General features: G+C 39.1%; 2 protein-coding genes across 2 annotated transcripts in view; both read left to right on the top strand.

Moving 5' to 3' along the window:
* Positions 1 to 26,733, top strand: part of LOC102807833 (uncharacterized) — a 150,327-nt gene that overhangs the window by 98,647 nt on the left and 24,947 nt on the right. The window lies entirely within an intron of this gene.
* Positions 577 to 25,278, top strand: LOC146738994 (uncharacterized). Its single transcript, XM_085503315.1, has 3 exons — positions 577 to 630; positions 720 to 855; positions 24,909 to 25,278. The coding sequence occupies exons 2-3, from the start codon at positions 807 to 809 to the stop codon at positions 25,238 to 25,240; spliced, it is 381 nt and encodes a 126-aa protein (XP_085359441.1). The 5' UTR covers positions 577 to 630; positions 720 to 806; the 3' UTR covers positions 25,241 to 25,278.

Raw genomic sequence — 26,733 nt, 5'->3', positions numbered from 1 at the left:
TTTCGAACTCATGCAACGGAAAAGCTTCACTATAAGCGGACCCCTACTCAGCACGCCAAGGCCGCCGACCCCCGGCCCAGACAGCGTTTTAATGAGCGCGCCCTCACATGGACTAGATACAGATTGTAAAACCAAATATATAACATCACAGACAGCGACATACATAAAAAACAGGTATGCAAAGTCAGTACGACCTACTCAGTCAGGGTAATTAAACCAGCGAGCACAGATGACTCAGTGGTAGTTTGAAAGGCGAAAACGGTCAATGATCTGAATATTAGATGACAACAAAATTTTACTTGATTCCGATATAATCGACGGAATACAACAAAATATTACTAACGTTTTATTCTGAACTGAAGTAGACCATTGATATGCTAATAATCTCATTGTATATAGAACACACACTCCATTCAAGTAACAGTAGTAGATACTGCATGGCTATTATTCAAGCGTCTCTCTTTATTGTTAAACACAATGACAGAATACTTGGTGACTCACTTGTATGAACTGCTGCACTAGATACAGGTTGCGACCTCAGTACAAAAGTTAAGCTAAAGTTGCATTATACATTAATGTTTGGCGCTAATCGTGTCTAAAGTAGAATTCAGTTGGAATGTAATACATGAGGTAAACTCCTGTTTCATTGTTACTGTATATTTAGTTACGTGCCATTGCACTGTACTGCGTACGCACTGAGGTACTGAATCTATATTTAGGTGAACTACCCAGTGTGCCTTGTGGTAATATTCTGCTGACACATGACTTCTCCTCGAGGCGGACCTAATTGAAAAAGTACACAAGAAATGAAGCTGTTACTGTTACTTGCCCTTGCTAATCAGATTTCACAGACAGGTAGGTCACTGAATACATGCTGTATACTTCATAGTGTGTAATATAAAACGAAACCTAGTAAAGACGACATGTTTTTAGTTTTTAGAATTTACTTCCGCTTTCCAAAATTTTTGGTCGTTTACTACATGTTCTGTAGACTGACTTAGTTTTGATGTCTTCCTGGTTTGAATAACAATATGCGAGCCGCAGATCGCTTAATGAGTTCTTCAAATTCGAGTTCAATCCATAAACAAATATTATGATTGAAATATCAGGGGGAAATTCTTCTCTCCGGGGGTTCTCCACACTTGTCAGGGGGGAATCTCGTCTCGTCTCTCTATCTCGTCCCCTTGAGGTACGGGATCGGGGAAGTCACTTATACTTTACAGTCAAATAAGACGCACACAAACGAAATACGTTTCAGCTCTCGTCTTAGTCGGTCAATCGAGCACTCTATAAGACACAGCGCCCTGGGGAAAAGTCCCCAAGACTCTCGCAAGGCTACCCAAGACTAGCCCAAGACTGGACTGCCTCAAGGCTCGCCCCAGGACTCGACTCTCCAGGACTGCACTCTCTCTCAGACTGCGTCTCTCGTAGAGTACTTGCCAAGACCAACTCAAACTCTCTTTATTCATTTTCAAAACTCTAACCAATTACAAAACAGTAAAAAGACTCTAGGGCGTAACCTTCAATCATAAAGCCAATCACACTAAGTACTGAATACATCATATCTTTTGATTAATCGTTCACTACATTAATAACTATGGATATAAACTGTCAGAATGAGTAGTCTAAATAGCGGTGGTTATCTGGTAATTAGTTCCAAATCACTGAGACAAGTTCCGTCCAAAACTTCAAATAGGCCTAAACGATGACAGACATAACACAGCAATTCGCTAATAATCAGTTAATTAAGTCGACCAACAGATACGCGAAAACAAATTCATGACAGAAATATGAAAGTTAAATTCGAACCGTATTGAGTTGAGTTGAGTTGGGGAGGAAACATGACAATGTTTTAATGTGTGTTAATATTGTTTAAAAAAAGAGCATATAATCAACATACATCAAAATATCATAGGAGGCTGTTAGATATGTGGATGCCACAAGTCAACTTGCACTGTAGACCCACAAGAACGCTCAATAGATGTTTCTAAAATTACGATCACAGACTGACCGTTTTATTTTTACCCTCCGATCGAAGTCAGATTACAATCTTCTTTACATTTCTATAAAGCGTACACTATACATCAGCAAAGTAAAACATTACCAACCAATAAGTAATACATAATTATAGTATATGCTTATTATACTGCATAATATTCACTCAAACATGCAGGTTGTTAACAACAATTCATCTTATAATATTAGAGTTACTAGTTTGCCTATGTGCTTCCCAGGGTATATCCAAAAATTAAATCTAAACATTGTGTGATACTTATTATTAGACTTTATAATTTTAAACTACACTTCTATTACCTCACGCAGTTGTGATCGTAGACTAGTCAAAATAACATTTTTGATTTTTTCTACTTATTAAATAATATAAATTGGACATTTTATAATCAACACTTTAGTAGATATAGGTAAACATCGTGTTACACAATATATTTGATTTTTGTCTTTGTTTATTTAACAATAACCATTGAAACTATTGACCTCACATTTGTTTTCAATAAATGTCCTATTAGAGTTATATTTGCAGACTGATGTATCTTGTACAGGGTATTGCACACTTTAAGCATGCCATCATTAATTGATTATACAAATTGTATAATATGAATTGAATAATATGACTTGCAATGTGATCGTTGAAACAATTTTGACGGATTCTGACTTTATCTTTTATGCGTTCCATATCAACAATTATATACAATTATCTACATGTAGGAAAGTACATCATGTAAATTATGTTCAATAAATATGGGTCTCATTCCTAAATGCAATTTTATTTTCGATATAAAAAAGGTATTTTTCAGAGCTTTCGAAATCCAGCATCGGCAGAAATGTTGTGTGGATATTGATCTGTTTAACACATTTGTATGTTTAATCTGACATAAAATTGTGATTTTTTTTATATAAGCAAATGCAATATAGACGTGTTATAATTTCGACGTTTGTAAGAAATACTTGATCCACACCATGGCCTGATGTTATTCAAATCCAGCATTATCTGTTATGAAATAGTTCTCGAGCTGTGCTGAAACTACTTGTAATCTGTGTGAGTCATATAGGTCACGTTTATTTCAGAAAATACTAAACGAAATAATGGAATACGCGTAGTAATAGAGGAAATTTGAAAAGTATTTAATGTATGTTGTTACAAGGTAAATAGTCTTAGCATTAGCGATAAGTTTGTACTTCAGTAAACAGTAAACAGTAAAAGCCGTATATCATGTGTATTACTACTGAACATAGCGGTGTTATCAGCCATAAATACATTGCTTTGATTTATTGCACTATAAATTGAAATACTTCAGAATCAGACACAGACAGTGAATGACCGCATGCACAATAAGTAAATATAACAACACTTATCGTAATAATCGGCTGATTTTATTAATAGTCAATTTAATGCGCTCAGATGTTGTACTATACTCCCATAGAGTATCAAGTAGTGTTTACACACTGAGGGAGTTATATTTAAGTGCTAACACGATACCCAGTCTAGGTGTGCATTGCAATAAACAAGGCATTGTCACGTGACTTTCAGCCACGTAAGCTGCACTGATTAAGCGCACTGGACATGGGATTGGTACTTTTACTTGTGCTAGTTTCCCAAACTTTACAAACAGGTAGGTAATTGAATATATATTAATTGTTCTATACACAGGCGGATAGAAAAAAAACACACACCCAGTAATGAAGTGGGGCTTCAAAAGAGATACTTCCGTATTCGAATGTTAGAGTAGACCAGCATAAACACATTTAAAATAGAACAATGCTCGACAGTCCTCATTTGAGGTAATCCCATTTGAATGTTGTTTCAATCGAAATCTTAATCGTTTGCATAGTAGCAGGTGTGTAACAATGAAGTGAGTTTACTAGTCAACAAAATAAACAAGGTATCCTTGCATTAGTCGTCATTTGCGGCTCGACCAATTCGAGTCGAACAATTAAAAGTGCGTTTGAAAATATTACAGCATACCATACATATAGGCAGTGAGTAAAAAAATGCATTTTAACATACTCATATTTGTGAGTTCGTATGGTTACGTGTTGAAACCGTAGAACTAATCATTGATGACCAAGAATTATATGCCGACTACGTAGTTACAAAGCAATTCACCAGGCCACTCTTGAGTGTAGTCTGAATGACTAGATTCCAGTTGTCATAAAACTTGGTAACACGTTTCATTTTTTGTTCTTACTATATGTCGCTACTATGTTTACTAATTGTTTAACAATTCTTTGCAAAACGTGTTACGCAAACGAGTGAAAGGCGCCTTCAAACATGGAACTATGGTTTAAAAGTAAGGAAAACATTATTCGTATCCAGTGAACTTATTGAGACTCTTGTTAACCCTAGACTAGTACACACAATATGTGTAATGTGGGTAGAGTAGGACTTACGATTATTAACTGTATTTCAGGAAAAGCCTATATATATATAAAAAAAAAACTTACAGTTACTTAGTGCGCGGCTCCGCAATACCAGGGATTGCACCAGTGCGTCATGGGAAATGTAATTTGCATGGTCCGCCCAGTTGTTTGCTTGGTACACGACTGTTATCATTTCAACCAAATATGTAAATTCCGTAAGATAACATCATGCATTACGCTATTATCCGATTTGAAAAGACGTATTGAATTGCATTGTTCAACGCTCACGGGACCCCGGCCAAGTGAATTTCCAATATTTTCTGGATTCTAACATTTTGGTTTTTGACGTAATAAATTGGCAGTAATCACAATTTAGATTTTAGCTGTGATTCCCGTAGTTATTCCTGTGGTGGCATCATTTAGTTTCAACAATAAGATTTTGAAATGAACTACGAAAATAAAAATCCTATTATTTTGGGACGTTTCATTTCATTGAAACGTACCAGAAAATAACTCAGACGTCCCCAACCTTATTCTGTCACTTATTTACCCAGACAGACATCTAAATTTCGTTACAGACAATAACAAATGTTACTGTTCTGTTATCTATAGCGTACATTGCATTGCAGGTCACCCACGAGATCATGTAGATGAAGCGTGGGAAGACAGGAGACATTGTTGATTCAATTTGATTATTCAATAGGTTATTAATTTCGTTGGGCCTGTGACAGTATCCCCTAGCGCGACAATAAAATGAAAAGCTACAAATTCAAAATAGGATTTTGATTTTCGTTGTTCATTTCAAAATCCTATTTTTGAAAGGGAGATGTTGCCATCACAAGCATAACTACAACTAAACTTCAAATTGTGTTTACATGTCGAAAATCAGTTGAAATTACGCCCAAAATCAAAATGTTAGTGTTACGGCCGAGTTTGAATCGAAAGTCGGATGACGGTCAGACACGAATCTTTCCGTTGACCCCAACTCAAGCAAGGGAATCGCAACAAGAAACGACACAAAAACAAGTTGTTATCAGAACTAAATATTGTATTGTATAAATATACATAATGTGCTCACGAGGTATCACTAAATTGTACAGTATATGAAAAGTTACATACAATAAAGTACTATAATTTTAATATTGGTCAAATACAACATACATAACCGGTATTCACGCCGTATTCAATTCGTTATAAACTAAGGTCAAGCACTCTGAACATCCCATAAATATATTATCCTAACACCAGACTACAGCTGAGTTTCACAACAACTCCAATTCAACTAATTCAACCGTGGCTGCAGAAATACCACAATCATACTGTATCTGTACATCCAAATAAGTTGGGTCCGTCTTTTCTCGCGTCCCTGTGCACGTCGCTTCAAAATTAGAACGAAACATGCCAGCAGCAGAAATAGAACCTCGCGCGTGTCATCTATTTTTCGTTCGTAAATAGCGGTTTACCAAAGGTCACCCCTTAGCCCGTGCTAACGACTAGCCCTCCCTGTGCGTGGACGCAATTGGGTCTAGCCGAAATGCAAATATGCTAGATAAGCCTAAATCAGCTTAAATCTTAGCCCGTACTTCGTGTAACGTGAACAAAGCTATAGTCAGTTTCATAAGAAATTATTAACTTTGGCCACGGGAACTTAGAAATACGAACTTGAGACGGTCATGTCCACGCACCTTGCAATTCTCTGGTCACAGAGTTGAGATAGTAAGTCGGCGATGTTCACGTACCTTATGATTCTTCTTACTCAAATATTGTCTGATACGCATTTGTTGACGAGCCCCTCGAAAGAACCCCACTATAATCATGTTGTCATGACCAACCAGGCCCGTCACATCCGCCAATGAAATAATCTAGACCAGCACCCACAGCTTGTTTCTTTTTTGCATCGACGATAGGGTGAAAACCATCGTTTTTCCCTTCTCGTAACTGACCTAGATCACCTCTGTTGCCGCGAACAAAATAAGAATTGAGTAAGTTTACAAGCCCTGTAATGGCAAATGTCTTTCTTTGCGCACATACACTAAGGAAGTTATTGGAATGTTTACGCACAGCTTGTGCCACCCACACTCGCTCCGGCTAGACCACTTCGTGAAGCGCCGACGACGCCCCTGAAGTGGCCGGACAGCTCACATCATATCATTTCCTAATAGCTTCCTGATATCACTTACATCATCAAATCCGTAATTGCATAAACATTCCTAGACATTGAACAAACAACTCTAGATTAACACCTTCATTTGCATAAACCCATGAATGACAGTAATTTTTAGCAGTCAAAACGACTGTTTGAATCAGGCTTTCTCGTCGCTTTCACGTGGAATTCACACTGACATCGCTCCGAACTTATAAATTAACATCGAAATTGTATCGCGGATATATACATGTTTGTGTGCGACATGAAAATAACGCACCACAGGCGTTAAGATTGTCAAAAAGAGTGATTTTGCGCAGCACACCAAAGCTGAGTGTCATGTCCATACTGAAAACTGGCCGCCATCTTTCTTTCTTTACACCCTGGGCGCCACATACTCCACACATATAATGATAAAATATACATCATTTTCTAAAAAATCTTCAACACGGAATAAGTATAATTCGTTGCGAAAAGCTAATACTCATCATGTGTAATTTAACATGAAAGTCATCGATATACAATGTTGAAAATGATTGACTAATACTAAAATTGCGGAATACGTTACATAACGTTCTCAATGCATTATTACAAGCTAGTGGAAATCAATGTAAATCTGTTCCAGTAAAATCTGTCTTTAGATGACTACAATACAAATTCGAGCAATAGCTACGAATTAGTAGACACTTAAAGGGGGTATTATAAATAGGGACAAGGTAGCCACCGCAATTAGTATGCTAATCTGAACTGAGCTACTCCATCGTGGCGGGAGCTCCGGGAAATGTGCTATTTATGATGCTTTGAGATCAAGCTGTGATTCCAAATACATATCTACGGAGACATGAATATGTACGCCAGCGATTACACTCATCTGATTGGGCAGTAGTACAATCAAGCGGCCTGTAAAGAATGTCAGCGACAGTTTTTCAACTTATGTGTACAATTGATAAATTGCCTAACCAGTAGTCGTGTAGTATGGAAACTTGAGGGCAATAGTAAATTCACGTGTTTTTTTTACCGACTTGCGAAATATGATAATCAAAGTCCTTGACCGGAGGTATTTCCCAGTTGTTATATCTGCATTCTGGAGGAGTAGAGTGTATATGTAATGTCATAATGTGCATAGGAATGTTCGTTCTCAATTTTACTGTATACGAGATCAGTACCGTCAATAGATGCAACGGAAACAAGTCGGCGGATTTTCTTCGCGTCCGTTTAGCAACAATCTGGTGTTGTGTTCAATATCCGGTGGACTGCTGCATTTACTACTGGGCCATCATCAACTTGAATTAGTGTAGCTCCGCGTCATTTTTGCCTGACGATATATATATTACCAATATTAAGGAGCGCGCGATGTTCAAAATAGTGGCATATGGAGCTAGCTCTGTGTTTGGCGCAAATTACTGAACATACTAATGTGTACTTGGTTTGAACACTGGGGATAGAGGGACTGTGGTTTCAAGTTGTTATGTTATATATTTATACATTCATGCAAATAGAAATATTCATGAACAGATTTAAGGGATATTTAATGTTAAGATGCACATGAGTGTTAATTTAACACTTTGGCGGGAGGACATACACACGAACTGATTGTTTCACATGAATATAATATCAAATTCGTTCCATAAGTCTCACATACTTAAACAGAATTATGTATACCCTTAATATGAGGCCCAATAAAAGATCTGCATAAAATACATAAATAGTGTATGTATTATTGATCAATGCTTAAATTTACAAGACCAAAACTCATTTTATCTATATACAAATTGAATAGCAAAGTATGTATGCCTTTTTGTTCCTGAGTCGACCGTGCAGTGGTTATATTCAGAATTTACCAGCATAGAAACCGCATCCGAGATACTTTGTCGTAGCTACGTGCGGGTTTCGGGGTTTTTGCGTGAAAGCGTGTTTTTTTCACTGGAGTTCTGAGGCCTGAGATTTTTCTTTCAGAGCCATCAAGATCGCTGAGACTGCATTACCGCGTCACAGCAAGGTCGCGCGTCCAGTAAACAAGTCGGTTAAAGTGAGTTGCGTGTTTTTCGTGAGTGGAAAGTCCTCACGCTCGGCTACCGGTACTTCATGTACCGGGACGTCGAGTAAGAGGCCCGACGGTGAAGGTACCGATATTTTTCTCGGTCTCCTCTGCTGATCGGAGGGCATCCTCACAGTCTGTTTTTTTCAGGCGGTGGTTTACCCGATTTTACTGGCTGCAGCGAGGCTGTGCCCCTGGAGGCTTTCCTCCTATGGGGCCCGTTGCGGGTCTCTTTGTGGACCCTTCCTCGCACGGCACCGGGTTTGCCTCCGAGTTGAGGGCTTTGGTCGTAGGACTGTCGGGGCAATTGCGTCCCTGGCAGGCCGGGTAGATCAGACGCAGTCGGAGCGAGCTGTCTCCACTGTGTATCATCTCGGTGGGCAAGCAGGAAGAGACACGAAAGCATGTTTGCATTCAAACACGTCTCTTCCGGGGAACCCCCGTTCCCAGTCACAGCTCTCCCACTATTTTGGGGGGTGGCCGAGGCTCAGGCTAATTGCACCGGTCCTTCTCTGGATCCGCGGGCACTGAATGCCAACAGGGTGCTGGCAGCCAAGTCTCCGATCTCGGGGCAGGGCTTTCAGGGCAGGGCACGCGTTGACCTCCCCCCCACTTTCAGCCAGCTAGGGTTTGTCACGCGGTAACAGTACAACAGTAACGAATTTATCCTTGTGTCCGGTCCCCGCTGTGGGTTTTGACTCCTTTCTTACCGGCCCACGGGCGTCCCCAGAGGGAACCGACCCTGTCATGAGACGCATAGTCGAACACCCTCCCTCTCACATATTTTAAGTTAGAGGAGACGCAGTTCACTCGCGTTGGATACAGCCGGTACTCCGGGCGGTCCCTCAGAGTCTTCCATCTATGTGAGGCGGAGTATCATCGATCCCAGTGATACAATGTATATACCCCCACCCTTGATCCTAAAGCGACCACCTAAGGTTGCTTCAACGCTTATGGGATCACGGGCGTCGGGATCCAAAGCAACCCCGTCGGCACATCTCTCCTGTCCGTCTGAGTGTGGAGTGGGGCACAGAGCACGCAAACGGTGTTGATGGGCAGCGTTGGTCAGCCGCGGAGGATGTAATGCTTAAGGCCCCCGGGTGGGGATAAGGTTAGGCAACATTTCCCACTGGACCAAACGCTACCCGGTCGGTGTATTTCGGGATCAGACCCCATAGCGTGGGATGAGACCAAAACACCCCCAACTGGATTCCAAGACTCCTTCCCCAGACCCCGGTACCATGAATTTGGCAAACCGGGCAAAAGGGGATAGCCGCGTTCCATGGGTGTCTTTGCCAATTGAGGACGACCCATCTAGCCCTGAGGGCAGAGTTGCTCGAGCGCATTATTATGCGTGCCCAGCACTCTGGTGACCATCTATGTGCGACACCCCCTAGTGTTGCCTGGCTCGCTTGGCCAGGGCCACTACTGTGCTATGAGACGCGGCCTTAGACGCATGTGTTTTCGCCGACAAGCTGAGCCGGGGTACGTCCCCACCTCAGTGACGCAGACTGGATACCCTCCCCCTCTTTGTTAGGGAATGGTGGGTACAGTCTCGGAGCTTCGGAGTGCAATGAATCAGAGGGTTCAGATTGAATCCGCTAGCCAGTTGGTCCTGCCATGGGCAAGCGGAGGGCACCCCAAGCACAGAAAACACAACGCCCTAGGGCGTTGCCCGCTAGTCAGAGTCAGCCAGGAGGCAAGCGCTTATACCCTTCCTTGGGAGGGAAGGGTAGTGGCGTGCCCCCAGGGAGGTAAGAGCCAGGTGGTGGCTCCTCACCCTCTCTGGGCGGATGTCTACCCGGCAGCAGGGGAAGCATGTTTGATGCTCACCTCTGCAACCGGGGGAGACAGGCACGTGTTCGGTGAGTGGCCAGGTCACAACTTAGTGACTACTTCAGGCCTTGGGGAACTCGCCTCATGGGGGAAGGGAGCACCCTCCCCCTTGCAACTGCCGAACACATGGCCACACATCCCTGTCGTACACAGATTGTGCCGGTGTAGTCCGGTTTGGAGACGGCGGGTGAACGACCCCTCGACCTTCCCAGGTGGTGACATCCATTTACGGCATACCGCTGAAATCTCCACTTCCCCCGTCAGTGTCTCCCCTGTTGGGCACTGCCAGGGGACTCCCGCAAGGCGGGAGCAATCAGACAGGAAGTAGCAGTTTGCTGGGGAAAGACGCCATACACAGGGTACATCAGCCGGAACTAAGTCCAGGCTTCTACCCAAATGTGTTCGTAGTACCAAATCTACAAGTGGCAGGCGTCCAGTTTTGGACCTAGACAGACTGAATCAGTACGTGCCCCTCGATCGGTTCCACATGGAGACACCATTCAGGGTTCTTCTCTCCATCCACCGTTTTGACTGGCTAGCCCCACTAGATTTAAGCGGGGCCTACCTGCACGTACCGATGCACCTAGCAAGTTGCCATCTCCTTCGAATCGCCCAGCTGGGCCAAGTATTCGAACTTCGGTGCCCCCCCTCCGTTCGGGTTAGGCACAGCACCCTACGTGTTCACCAGAGGGATGAAACAGGTAGTGCTGCTGCTTCACCAGATGTTGGTACACCTCAATCCGTACCCAGACTACTGGTTAGCAACAACCCGGGCAAGGGGTAATAGCCAAACGCATCAGGCTAACACAGGATTTACTTCACCAGCTCGGCTCGTTAATAAATCGACAAGTCCCACCTCGAGCCAACGCGCAGTTGGTGTCCCTGGGCATGGAGTTTTGACACAGAAGTAAGCTTGGCTTAGCTATTTCAAGCATATTGCTTAGCGCTAAGCAGCCTAGCCGAATGCCTAGTCAGCGTTCCCTCGGTGTCCCTCCGTGAACTAATGCGGATCATCGGAATGATGACCTCGGTTCGAAGGGTCGTTCCCCAGGCCGCACTACGCAGCCGCCCGGTATAACACTTGTTATATCGCCGAGCTCTTCTATGGGAACTAGATAGGCGGGTTTCAATCTTGGACCAAGTGAAGGAAGCCCTGCCCTGGTGGTCGTCACTGACCAACCTCGGGCAGAGGGGCCCCCTTGGACCCGCTCGCCGCAGGTATGACTCTGGTAACAAATGCCCCCCCCAGGGTTGGGGAGCGCATCTATTGGACGAAAAAGCCCAAAGATATGGCTCCCGCATAGTTTTGGGACCACCATATCAACCGGCTCGAACTGTGAACAGTGTACAATTAGCACTACCACGCTTTCTACCTGTAGTTCAAGACCACAGAGTCCTGCTCCGCACAGACAATGCAGCGGTGGTCTCCTTCAAGAAGGAGGGGGGGACGCATTCCCCATCGTTGTCAGTCCTAGCGGAGCAAAATCCTCCTTTGGTGCCTGGAATACAATGGGGAGCCAACCGCACACCACCTTCATGGGTGAGGAACAGTCTGGCGACGCCCTTTCAGGGCGACTCCGTCTCCAGATCACGGAGTGGCTGATACCCCAGTGGGTAACCTCCAGGCTGTTTCGGCTGTGGACGGTCCAAGGTTAGACCATTTGCCGCACCCCGGAACACCAAGCTCCCGACGTACGTAACACTCCTGTTGACTCCAGGAGCCTGGGCCAGGGTCGCTTTGCTACCCCCCGGATCCACTTAGTTGTGTACGCTTTTCCTCCCTTCCCGCTAGTCCACCGGGCACCGGAGAAGACTTCGACAGGTGCACACCTGCATATTATCATTGGTTGCACCCAATTGGCTGAACAGGGCCTAGTTTCCACTTCTGTCGGAAACGATAGTCGAAACACCAGCAGTGCTTCCGGACTTACCGGACATGCCGTCCCCACCAGACGGCGCACTACCACGAGCCCAGCGGGTATCACTTACCCGCATAGAGGCTCTCATTAGACCCGCCCATACGAAAGCTTTATCTGAGCGGGCTGCCAACGTCCTGGCCAGGGCGAACTGGGATTGTCCGCTCTAAGCAGACCACCTTTTGAGCCTCTCCAATCAGCACCACTCAATTTTTTGAGGTGGAAAATAGTCTTCCTACTGGCCCTCGCCTCAGGTAGGCGCCGGTCAAAGCTAGGCGCGCACTATCCTTTGCGGATGGTTGTGCCGCTTTTATGGGCGATCAAGTTGTACTAAGACACGAATCGGGTTCACGCCAAGAACCAAATCCCAGGACACGATCCTCAACCGATCGTCATCCTCCGGCTGGCAAATATTGTCAGTCCAGAAGATCAGGAGGAGTTGCTTCTCTGCCCGGTCCGAGCGCTGAGTTGCTACGAGAACCGTACCAGGTTTTCTAGACGGGGAACCAAACACATGTTTTTGTGTTACGGCCCTGACAAGCGGGATAAGCCGGTTTCCCCGACTTCCATCCCCAGGTGGAATACTGCGACTGTACTGGAGGTCTATAATACACTATCCTCCTCAACACAGACCTTGCAGAGACACCAAGTACAAGAACATGAGGTCTGTGCGATTGCTAACTCACTAGCGCTAGCGTCAGGTGCCCCCTCAAACACATTCTGAGGGCAGGCTTCTGGAGAACGCAGAACGTCTCCATCAACTACTACCTAGGAGACACCCAATCTATTGAGCAGGGTCTCTTCAGGTTAGGCCCCGTCGTAGCGGGTCAGGCCTTGTATGCTGACCCAGCCCGAACGACTGCAGGGGTCTCTGCGCATAGGCGATAAGTCAGTCTCTGCATTTTTGCGGGCAGATTGTCTGTTCCACTAGCACTTCCTGGAAGCTCCCAGGTTTCGCTTCTGTCGACCTACGCCCTCATGCGAACTGTTTCGGTCCTACTTCAAGCTTATCACCCCGAGTTCGGCTTGGGTCTAGCTTTCTCGGGCACACCGAACCCTGTCACCACAGCGGCATTGGCTTCTTGCTTCTGGGACAGCACAGGCAAGGTAAGACACCACCCTTCTTGGGTCTTAACTTAGGTCTTTGGGTTTGTTTTTCATCCCGGACTGGGGGAAAGTCTTTCATCATTCTCCTTTTTTTCTGTTTGCTCGGAAAAACCCGCCACCTATCGGTGTCTGACTCTGCCTACAGTTCAAAATAGTAAAATTGACTGACCGGAGTCTATGGTGGGTAATTGAACGTAGTGAATTTAGGTGAGGGTTCTTCGAACCCGCCTATTCACATAGTTCATACCCACCATAAACTCCGGGTCCCCCCAACCTCCCCACTCTTTCCGTCGCGTTGGTCTAAGTCCTCGAGGCGGAGAGAAAGGAACCAGAGTGATGGACGGCTACCTGTGGCGTTGCCAGGTGGCCTCGGTCACGTGGGTTCGTGACGTAAGGGGTAAAAGAATCTTGAGGTCATGGGGCTTCCCCTGACCTGGATTCTATCTCTCCATCACCGACAGAATCGCTGATTAATGCCTACAGTTCAAAATAGTCATTTTGACTGACCGGAGTCTATGGTGGGTATGAACTATGTGAATAGGCGGGTTCGAAGAACCCTCGCCTAATTCATGAACACTTCAGTTCATAACATTAATTCTAGCGACAATGCCTTTACCTCGAACATGGTGGTTCAATGAGATCGACCTGAACATTTACGTAATATTTGACTACACCGCTGGACCAGCACTTCTTAGATTGAAAAACAGCAACAAAGAATATAGTCATATCCAGAAGATTACGCCATATCAAGAAAAGGGTACTGACAACGAGACACCGGCCAAAAGCTCTGACTTTTTGAGGGTAAGGCGATATTTTTTATCTGACCATATATATGCATTTAGTAACAGTAAGGCACGATGCACTAACCATAGGAGTAAATCTGTTTTTACCTCCATGAACTAACTAAATATTATATGCGTGAACAATGGCATATTCAGTACGAGTTATCAGTACAAGATTTCCAGTCGAAAAACAATCAGTAAAAAATGGCTAACCAGCATCACAACACATATTTAGCAAATGTAGCCTAAAACAAAACTATAAAGTCAATTAAAGGCTGGTAGTCGGCTCGCAGCGCGTGTTCGTATTTCATCCTATGGTCATTACTAAATTATGACTGAGTCTCATATCGAACAGGACGCAGCTACTACCACCGCCCTTTTAATGCAAAGTAAACCGACGTCGCGGGTGTTCGAAAATACCCTCATTCACAATCACACCACGGAGTGCTACGACACTGTATAATTGAACATATTTCATAGTTTTTTAGGCAAAACAATTCAACTTCATGAAAATGTAGATGGTTTTGAATATATTTTGGTAAAATTATCAAAGAACAATAGGGAAAAATGGGAAAAAGTTGCCAGTCCGTTTAGTGAGTGGACTGGTGGGTGGCTGGCTAAAACCCTACAGTGTTTGTACCAGCAAAAGTAATAACCCAGCGTACCCACCGCCAGAGGGCGACTACCGCGCTATATGAGTGACGAGAGAACAAACAAATACACACGCTTATTTTACGTACTGTAATTTGCAGGTCGTCTTTGCCGGGAAAGGTGAAAATCCGCGTAGGCTTTCGCGGTCCAGATTTGTGTGGAACAAGAATGAAGTCTATAGACAATTTAGAGACTTCTCATCTGTTGAAGATTTTTGTGAGAAGTTTACGTCAGTCATGTCGTCAATGGCGACATCGCCAAAGTCAGCTTCAAATGAAGAATTCAGTGACGATGAGGATGAGATGAATTCAGAATCAGCACTGTTGATTCAGATGGCAACAACATTGATTCGACTGATGAATGTACACCGCCGTTGTGAGTACATTTTATCATACTCTGTCTTAATCTTTAAGGGCAATACATTCACACCGATAGTATTTGCAATAGCTGGGTGATGAAATAATGTGCCAACCTTTTCACAATAAACAATAAAGGCCATAAAGCTGTCGTCATTATAAACATTTGATAAATGTTTATTTTTCTAAATCAAAATAGTAAATTCATAGTCTTGAGGAGGCATGTACACACCTTCACTTGGCATAGATAATGTTATGCTCTTAAGCCAATCATCATTGAATATTTAAATTGAAAGCTGGTGGCCGGTTTTACTAAGTAAGCAAACCCTTCCACTGTAGCTGAAGTAGGTCCTTTTTTGTACAAATGGAATTTAGCTGTTAAATTAAATTTTGTTTTTGTTCACTGTTCGTGACTAATGACCATGGTATGTTTCTTACACCATGCAAATTTTAAGTTAAACTCCATTCATGCCAATAACTCCTTTATTTATAACAACAATTACATGTATATTCAGGTCAACAAGCACACAGAAGCCAAGAAGAAATGGAAAAAAAGAAAACTCTCTGAAGCTGCCAAGCAACTTTCTGTTCCGGCATTAACAAAGAAAAAGATGACACAAGAAGCAACAGACGAATAGAGATAGACCAAATTGCCATAATAGAAAAAATCAAAGAATGTCATGTTGGTGAGAAAATTGCAACAATTCAATGTAACAACATTTATACTAATATTCTCCACATGATCAATAGAGGGCCCTGTCTTCTCATTATGTGAAATATGCAAAGCTTTTATTACACTGGTTTTAATAAGTATATCGTGAAAAAATTACATGGGGTAAATATTAAAGCCAATGTACAATTGCTTTTTCACCATAAATGTTTAACTCCGGTTTTACTTTGATTATCACTATGCAATTGTATAGGGTTAAAATTATGTTTTTTTTGTTTGTTTTTTTTATAATTTCTTACAGGTACGTACTTGATTGATAACACATCACTTTGCCTTGGAAGACAGATAAGAGATGTCAATGAAAATTGGGTTGAGAAATTAGTTATGGAAATGGATGAATACCTAGACGAGGCGTATCAGCCATTGATTGTAGTTTTAAATAATGCATCGAAAGAAGACTTTAATGAGACAAATGTAAGTTTATTAGCAGTTTCATTTTAAAAGAGGACTTCAGCCTTTATAACTCGTTAATTAAAGTGTCTTCAAATGTGTGACTCCTTTACTAGTAGCATATGATATTGGTGTTTTTATTTAATTCCCTTACAAATGTAGACCAATTCATTCCATAGTTATATTGCATACTTCAAAACATGTGGCTGATAATAATAAAATTATTGTTATTAATTATTTGTTTATTCCAGGTAAATGGATATAAATACGATATTATAGGTGATCAACACTCATTCAAAGCCATAACTCAGTTGAGTGAAAAATACCCTTATAACAACAACTTGAAATCTAGATATGCTGTAGTTTATGCGGGACTAACAGAGGAAGAAAGAAAATGGTTGGCACATCGTCATAACCATACATGTGCATTCACATACAAAATGACATTCAGTGATAAAGTGAGTTTTTAAGTGTTACAATGGACTCTATTGGTTTTGCTTTATCAATGAATACCAAACTAATCATTGTACATCCTTGGTTTGATCTTCACAAAAAATAGTTCACTTGTTTAAAGTATGTTGGCTCTTGTGTGTCATAATGCACAAAGCCCAATATCGAAGTTGATTCAACATATGGCGATAAGACTTGATAATGTATTACTATTATACACCAGTGCTACCATGGTAGTTGGATTCATAAATCAGAATACTCAGTGAAATATTATATGTAATAATAACTTTATTAAACAAATAAATCATAATAATTGCGCCAAAATGTCAGCTGACAAGCTTGTACTTTGACTTAGGTCCATTGGTGAAAAGTAATACAAGAAATTCTACAAACATTTCTTTCTTGTTCACATAGGTAAAAATGTGTAAAGACAGATTACAAGAAATGCCAGAATCTGAAGAAACCAGAAGTCAGTGGGAAAAGTCCTGTGCGATGATTCTGAAAGAAGTGAGTACTTGATTTCCGACAGCGATAATCAGATAAAGTGACTTATTTCATAAATGTTTCCATGCTGGAATTACTTGGTTACTGGCTAACATGGCAATGAGACACCAAGAAAAACTGAGCATGCTCATAATAAATAATTAGCTTAGATTGTAATGCTAGGGTTTTCAGTGATGTTATGACCTTGACCTTGGCTTGGACCACAGCCTAGTTTTTGTTTGATTTTATGAAAAATTAACGCTGAAATCTTTAAAAAAGAAGTCAGAAATGTTATATCTTTAAACTGTAAAAAATGCATTTTATTATAAAGAGCCATCACTTAAATACCTAGTCACAAAAATAAAGATCAGTGAAAACACTGGGCAGTTACTGTTTATAAATCTTGGCCAGGCACATACAGTCTAAATATAGCTTCAGTTGTCAGGGCTAGTGGATAAATGAGTCATACCATTATAAATCTTAGTGGAAACTGTAGAGGGGTGTCAGGGCAACATTTTGATAGGAATTATAGTGGTGATATTGAAACAAACCTGAATTAACAAAAAAGTCAAGTTGTTATTAAAGGTACATCAAGGTTTACTCAGATTTATGAATGCAATTTCTTATTGATCTATTAATCAACTAAAATTGCTAAAAATCATTTATACTCTGTCCAAGTTATGCACCAAATTTATCGAGCAATTTACATTAGCAATGGAAATATTTTCTTAGTTTTACAGACCTGAGAGTAATATATTAATATTTGGTACTGAAAATAACTTATCTACATTCCTGTTTGTTTGCAGAAAGTTGATTCCGTGACAATGACCGTTGTATTTGGCATTGTGCAAAGTGCAAACTACAACCACTATGTGCGGGTTTTTGCAATGTTTGAAGAAGGAAGAGTTAAAGCGCAAAAATTGAAAGCTTCAGAGATGCTCTCCACTCCACAGATTCCACATACAAAGTTGAAGACTGTGCAAAAATCTTTTTGCCAGTTAACTGGATGTTTAGGGGGAGGGTGGCCAGAAGCACTTACAAGGTTTCCTCATGCAACCACTAGAGAAAAACTGGCACCCTTCCTCAAGTTAAGCTACTCGCGAGGAATTCCTGAGGAATTGGCAAGTTTTTGTCAAAGACAGTTGTTCTTTGAAAAAAAGGCTGAAATGACAAGTCAGCATGCTGTTTTTCAAAGAATGGTGTATATGCATTCACAGTTATGGAAGATATGGTGAATTTAAATTATGCTACATTAGCAAGACAGTGCCCAGGATTTACTGGATTTGACCTGACAATGGTCGACATGAGAGATGTAAGTACAATTTCTTTAAAAAAAAGAAGAAAAGGTTTTGAGGTTGCATTATTATTCTTGATTTGCAAATGAAATTATAAAGCTGTAATAAAAAATGCTCATCATGACAATAATAAAGCTCCAGAGAACTTTTATAGGACATCCATGTATGTTCATGTGATAGATGATAACTGTTTTCGCTGACAGATGTTAATGTTACTTAATTTTCTTTTCCTACAGAAATGGTCACTAGATGGCATTAAAAAAATAATTGTGACAATTAGAGCAATTAATCTTGGTTGCCATAAAAAAGCTTTCAATTTATGTGTGATGTGATCAATATCAGCCATATTATGGAGATCCTGAAAGTCGACAGAAACTTTAAAAATGTACAGGCAGGTTTTTGTCATGTACAGAACTCCAAATCAGGTAGGCTTGATAGTTTCCTTGAAATGTATACATCGTTAAAAAGTGCTGTAAAAGCATAAATTAAACATTGGGTTGATGATTCTCAGGGCTTGTCTTCAGTTTCTGTTGTTTTCCGGTTAAGTACAACAACTGTTACGGGTCACAATACTTATGCTATTATGTTCGAGCATGGATGTACATCCATGGTTTGAGCAATAATAGTTTTTTAGTTGCATCATAAATATATATATTTTCACATTTTGATCTCAAAAAACAAATACAATATCCAAAATACTGAAAAAATTTACAACCTAGAATAATAGTACAATTACATTTCTGAAAATAATAATGAAAATTCGTTTCATACACACCGGAAACATGTGGCTTTTGACCCCAAGTGTGACTGTATCATTTGCATATGAATATACGTTTGGCAAAGAGCGTTTAACACCGGGGCTTACGGCTTTGTCTTTATAGAACTGCTTTTTTTTTAAAACGTTATCCAACCAATGAGAAACAGGATATTATCTCGGGAAATTGGCGATAATACCATGCATTTGTAGATTTAACTAGTTAGCCAGGAAATGTACAGTCTGTGAGAGACTGAACAAATCAGATCACAGGATAAATAATAGCATCGCGAAGGAAACACAACGCTATTTTGGCCTGGGGGGTACACTGAGCATTTATTTTACATGATATTTAATTTACATGTTTCATGACAGTTAGTCAATATTGCTATCAGCCCTGTTGTCAATCAACATTCTGCTACAAGTGAGTGAATATATATGTGCTCGGTTAGCATACAACATTTTGTTGGAAACACTGAACATGTATAATTTGTCATTTTGCTAAGGTTTTGATTATAAAAAGCTGGCATGTCACTATAGTAATTATGAACCCTGATTTGAAGTTTTTTGTCTGTGCCTTGAACTATATTTAGGGATAAAGTATACGCAATGTGCATGATATTTAGTGTCATTCTGTTGTGTTGAACTGTCCATATGCTTCTGTGAATATAATTGTGAAAAACAATCCTACAACCAAGGACTCACTATTGAATACTGTAAAATACTTTATCGTAGCTGAAATGACTTTTGTGTGGAATTTATCTTCACGTATTTATTTTTGATGAGTTGAATATAAAATATAAGGAAAAGGATATATTCGCTGGATTAATTTTCACTGAACCATACCTTCATTGAGAATAGCGAAAATAAATTTCAAGCAAAAATAAAACATTTTACAGTAACTCTAATGCTTTAGATTTGTCATAAATCACTTTCTTTGTTCTAATTTAATGTTTTTTTTTTGTTTGAAGAAAACACTAGGGCATCTCATATAAAAGAGACTGTACAATGCATGGTTGTTGGGCAGTACAACGTAGAAGGAAAAAGTGCTACCATAAACAATTTTGGTGACGAACAACCGGAAAATATATGGAAATGTCAAGATGATGGTTCTGAAAGACCAAGTATATTTTACGCACATATTGTGAAAAGATTTAGTATGCCCAGTGGTTGGGTTTTACATGCAGGTAAACAAATTTACCTTATGTGTAAGATTATCTAATAGTAGCTATTAGCTAATGTTGCTATTCATTGAATACAGATGCTACTAATGCATATACTAGTAAATGTATTTATCAAATTTGAAATCTGGCATAATTGCATTTGTTCTGTTTTTAGATAATGATTTGACAAAACTATGCAATTATGTTTTTCTTTCCAGGTAATGGTCTTGTGGCTGTAATTGAGGAAGGAAGGCATGTAATTGCTACTGAAAGCAACACAAACAAATTGGCAGAGTTGTGTGACTCCCTTTCAAAGGTGATGAACAATGAAGACTTGAGTGACGATAATGACAATTAGGAGTCAATAACCTTCAGACACTTCTTGAAAAATAGCATTTACTTTTAAAAATTGTTTAATTTCAAAACCAAAGCATATTTAAAGAAAATATCAAAGAACATTGTGAGATGTAATTTACCTAATTTGCTGCAGTACTCTCTCTATATGCTGTGTGTTTTCAATTTCATGAATTCCAATTATAACTTCAATAAATATAATTTTACAAGACCTAGTATGCATTTAACATGTTTGTATGTATTTGTACTTTGTACAATGAAGCCAGTGTGCCATAAAAAGAAGGGTCAATTGACAAATACCCTCTCAAACCACAGGGTCACTTGACAAATGCCCCTCTGAAACAACAGGGTCACTTGACAAATGCCCCTCTGAAACAACAGGGTCACTTGACAAATGCCCCTCTGATGGAGCCAAATGCAGCCAACTCACACAAAAGTACAATTTATTCTCATTACCGATTACAAATCATGCCAACTCATTGTCTAAACAATTTTTATTGTCAATTTTGGGCAGTGCTGCTATTTTCCTTTCAAATAACATATTTGTACTGTTCACAGACTTGCTAAAATAGCAACTTATTGAATTTGAGTGATGTGTGTGATTTTGCAGACAAGAATTTGACAAATTCACTGATATTTTCAGGATTTTGTGCAGCTTGAAAAGTTGTAGATCTCAATATTAACAACGAGCATCGAAAACGCAGAATGTATTACCCCTTGTACATTGGGATATTACAAATTTGAAAACTGTCATTTACAGTGATTATGTCGAGAATATAGCATAACTAACAATATTAATCAGCAATTAGCAAATGGTTCTATTAAAAATAGCAGACATCAAGTCGATGAGCATACCAAAAACAATTGCACCCACAATTCAGTACAATACGATATATAAAGCAACGATTTGTGCAGAATTCACCATTATATAATAATCCTGAAATAGTTCTAATCGTGTTTATAATTCTAAGAAGTCTGAATATACGTACTTTATTTGACGGAGGAGTGCTCTTAGAAGTAGTGTAATTCCACCCGCATATCTTGGTGACTCTAAACTAAAAATTGTGCACAAACACGTTTATTTAGTATTTGTCGTTGCTGATAATTGCATATATGATAATGACAAAAAACAACAGGCTCGACTCGGCAGAGCCAATTTATTGCTTCAAAAATTGTCTAGCTGCAGTAGTAATGATACAATTACATTGTTCCGAACCTTTTGTTGTAACATGTATTGTCCACAGAATAAGTATTTATGATTTCAGTGTTGCGTATAATAATGCATTTCGTTCATTCCTTGATCGGCCCATGGACTATAGTGCTAGCGGTATGTTTGTGTCCTCCAACATTCCCACACTTGATGCTCTTAGACGAAACATGTTTTTTACTCTATACGCGTCTAACTAAAAGTGATAATAGAATCGCTGCAGTGCTTTAATCATTAGACACGCATTTATGTTTTATTTTCAGGTTTTATGTTTTGTACCGTAAACTTATTTATACGCCACAGCTACGCTAAATAATTTCTTAGTCAAGTCTTTTTTACATACAATTGTTTTTTGCTTTTGTTTTTTTGTTTTGTTTATATCGTTTGTCTTTTATTGTATTATTGTTTTTTTAATGGGAGTACGAACTTTTCACTTTATATCCTGCAATAAAGATTTAATAAAAATAAATACTAAATGAATAACATATTTTAGTTTAAGGACAAACATATTTAAGTTTAAAGAACAAATAATTGAGTTGCAACTGCTATCGATTACATTTGTCATTACTGTTACTCCTGTTAAACGCGTGGATGCCGCACTTGCACTGTAGAGATACCGGACGAATCGTCCCAAAAAAAATGTACACAAGAGATTCCTCAATTTCCGATCTATAGATTAGATAAATTCTAGAAACCATACCAAGTATATGCTTATTACACGGCATAATACACGTTCAACACATGCGAGATGTTGGAAATGAGTCATCTCATACTATTATATTAATCACTAATATTCAACCTGTGATTGTAACTTGTTTTACTTAATATACACCCTAGAAATGTTGTATATTGCCGTGTTCATTTAAGTGCAAGATAATTTACCCAGTTTAGCTACACTAATACTACCTTGCCATGCGACATTCTCGATAATACGCGCCACAGACGATATACGTCTATTATATGTATTTGAGAAAATATGTAAGTTATTTGTCATGTACCATATTATGAATGGAAAGACAGCTCATGTTGTAATGGCGTGTTGCGTTCAGTTTTTAATTATGTGATATTTATTACGGTTTTAAACTACACGTCTATTGCCACACGTGTTTGTGATTGCAGTGCTTAGTGGTAACTAAAAATGCACACGCGAGGAAATAGGCAAAAATATTAAACCAACACAACTTTGGTTTGAATCAAATCAAGTTCTCACTTGAGTTCAATAATATTTTAATGAACTTGAGATGGGTCACCAATAAGTGTTTTGAATAGTCCATTAATTATAATCATAAAATAATGGCGGTGTAAAACTTTGCGAAAGTTCTACACATTCAGTTCAAAGAATGGCACATTAAGTGGAAATTATAAGTTCTATAACAATGATTGTACAGTGATGGCTTTTTATTCTGATGGTTGAATCACCGTAAAACGTTTACCGGTTGTTGAATTGTAGGCGGACATATTTAAACATAGTTGGATTCAAGATACGGTATATTTCTCTACGTACTAAATAAATGAAGTTGTGGTTTTAAATTCTAGTTATATAAAAGTGTTTTTTGTTTGCTCGGACAAAGTGTTTAATGACACTTTTTGTTCATATATGTTAATATATGTGCTTAAATATCGCCGAACTAAAAAAAAGACTAAAATGCTTTTCTCAATACGGATTGGTAATTGCATATTTGGTCAAGTGTCAAAATTAGATAATTGTGTATGATAGTACGAACAATTGAACTTAGCAACAACAAACACAAGTTGTACATACGTTTCATCACAATAGAAAAAAAATAATTGTCAGAACCGAAATCTGATGGTCTTTTGCAATACAGTGCAATGTTGATCTGCATTTTAAAAATCTACCATAACTAATATAAGATATGTTCACATTGTGACAGAATTTAGAAATTGGATAGATGCAAACAGCAAATTACTGTCGTAGGTTTTCCGAAAAACGTAACAGACAAATTTGATAGCGTAACTAATTTTCACTAAACCTGTTCTTACCAGAGACATTCCGCGATTGGAGTAAATATTTGAATAACGGTTCAATAAACACTGAAAAAATCTCTAAGTGTAACGCAACTGCATGAATTTTTTTATGTAAAACCAATGTCCGACACAATTATATCAGTTTCAAAACTTTAAATACGTATTCAATGTCTAGTACGTAGTTATATATTTCGTTGGTTTTCATGATGTCGGTGTCTAAATACCTCAATATTAGGTGAAGCAATAATAGCTTAATCGCTATATATATCTTTAGGCTGTCTTACATTTGTTTGAATCAATTCTATACGTAATCACAATCGTTACAAGAATGCAGAATAAAACTATATATAGGTTACATCACAAATCAAGCGAGTTTGTAGTTCCGTAACTCAAAACCTTCTTGTACCGTTTTCAATGCGTTCAGTGTGTCAGTTCGTTAAATCACTAGTATGCGATTCTTCGAGAACATAATTTACTTTGATGATCTATGTAATTTCACGAAGCATTTAAGTAATTTCAAAGTGGGCTTGAAATTACTCTACTGGTTTTAACTAATAATTCCACATGACCAGTCCCGTCATTATGATTTATTGCAATCAGGTGCCTACAGGTTAACTTTATTTAGTGATTTTTCTGTTCTAAATTAATAGCACTTATCTAATACTAACATACTGCAAACATGCACACCTAGTGTATGTTTCAAAATTTGGACCTTACTGATTGTGCCAATTACATGTGGGTACGTCATTTAATTACCATACATTGTTATACATATAGCCAAGTTAACCAAAAGAGAGTGAATTTATATAACATTTTGATATATTGGTTATTGACGCTTTATCACTATTCTATATTTAATACCTTTTTTTATTGCTTTGTAATTATTTCAGCAGTTGCATACAAGGATATCACATTCTTCAATAGAAAAGCATTACCAAGTAAGACTGACAGTACTGTCATTGGTGGATACTCAGCTGGTAGTGATGAGACAACATCATTTACATATGGTAGAGTAATAGATACAGGGACAGGGGATACACTACCAAGTGATGTATCTTATGTAGACCAGGGTGGTTATGCAAGGAGGATGACCATCCAAGCAGGCTCTGATCTACCTGGTGTATACTACTGTGATCATTCAGGTTTCAGATTACAAACCGTTCTAGTGGCATCACAAGGTGAGCATATGTCACTAATATTGTTTGTAAGCATACAATTATAATAATATAATCTTTATACTAACAAAATTAAAAAAAAAAATATTTTATAAAATAAATTATATATAGCTATACTAATATTTTCTAATACACGTATGGTGAAAGTTTGGTTTACAGAGAAAGAGGTTAGTCATTATTTTCTGTCCACGATATTCTTGCTGAAAGGAACACAGAGACTGCGGAAATTCAACTCGCTTATCAGATAACCCTTATACTGTAGAATTACTATACTCAACAGAAAGAAACACACATTTTTTGATTACTATACTAAAGCTTCATACCCAACAAGCCAGAAACAGTCATACCCCTATTTTAACTTTTCTTACAAAATCTTACTTCCTCCTAAATAAAATCCTAAGTTGTGGCAGAGTAAACATGTGACCGACCATTGATTTGAATCATTTGCACGGTTACGTGATTGCCAGGGGTATGTCTCAAAGAATTGCGGGTTCGCCACGACGAAATAGTTAATATTCCATGCGTTATGATGATCTTAAAATATGTTTTTTTATGTCTATTTTAATCTTGCAAGTTATTATTTCTAATCAATTCTGTAACTTCATGTGAATTAAACGTCTTTACGTGATGTCACTATTGTAATACATTTTAAACTGTCTATAATGTTGAATATGTTACTATTGTCTCTGCTCTGGGTTGTGTTGTCAGTAGGAATATTAACGTTCGTATTCATTGTAGCGTATTGCAAGTATTATATTAGTTATTGCACACTCGTGTATAGTGTAAGTTCGTGCAGTTCTTCTTTTCATGGAGCTTTATATACAGAAGATACAGTTTTGTAATTTAAATAACATGAAGGACATGTTAATAATGTGTGATGTGTTTTGTAAGCCTTGTCTAAGGTTATGAGTATATGTATGTATACTATAGGACATTTTTACAATGCATGATGCATATACTTGATTTTTGTTAATGTTCATGGAGTCACAATCCAAGGTTAATTGTATAGTGTTAAGATATTAAATAATAACATATTTTTCCGATGTCAAAAATAAACAGATTGTAGTCCAGGTTTGTGTACATTACATAATTTCCTTATATTCATTCTGTCGTCATCGTATACATATTGGATACATGATGACTTCGATACACATAATGATTTCGGTACATGACATGTAGATGTTTTGGATGCTATTTTTCTTTATGTCGAAATAATCGGGTAAGTTTGCGGTCTGTTTTCACCCGATTGTTGATGTGTCCTGGTCAAAGTGAAAATATGAATAAATCTGCTGGGAACTTTGTATATATGAAAGTATGTCTTTGTTGAGAGAATAGAGGATTTTGATATTGTATATACGTTTGCATTTGTTCTATTGAATTTTGTGTCTGCGTTGTGGTAGTGGTTCTCCATATTGTTAAAACCTAGATCATAGGTATTGTATTTTAATACGTTGGCACATGCGTTGTAGTACCCATTTGAGAATTCTAGATTATATTATTTGGATTGGCAGTGCTTGCAACAGTTTCGATGCAATACACA

This window comes from Saccoglossus kowalevskii, chromosome 9 (genome assembly GCF_978046115.1).
Source record: "Saccoglossus kowalevskii chromosome 9, keSacKowa6.1, whole genome shotgun sequence".
In the NCBI taxonomy this organism is placed as follows: domain Eukaryota; kingdom Metazoa; phylum Hemichordata; class Enteropneusta; family Harrimaniidae; genus Saccoglossus; species Saccoglossus kowalevskii.
Note: the sequence above shows the minus strand (reverse complement) of the source record. Positions and strands in the feature narration are given on the sequence as shown.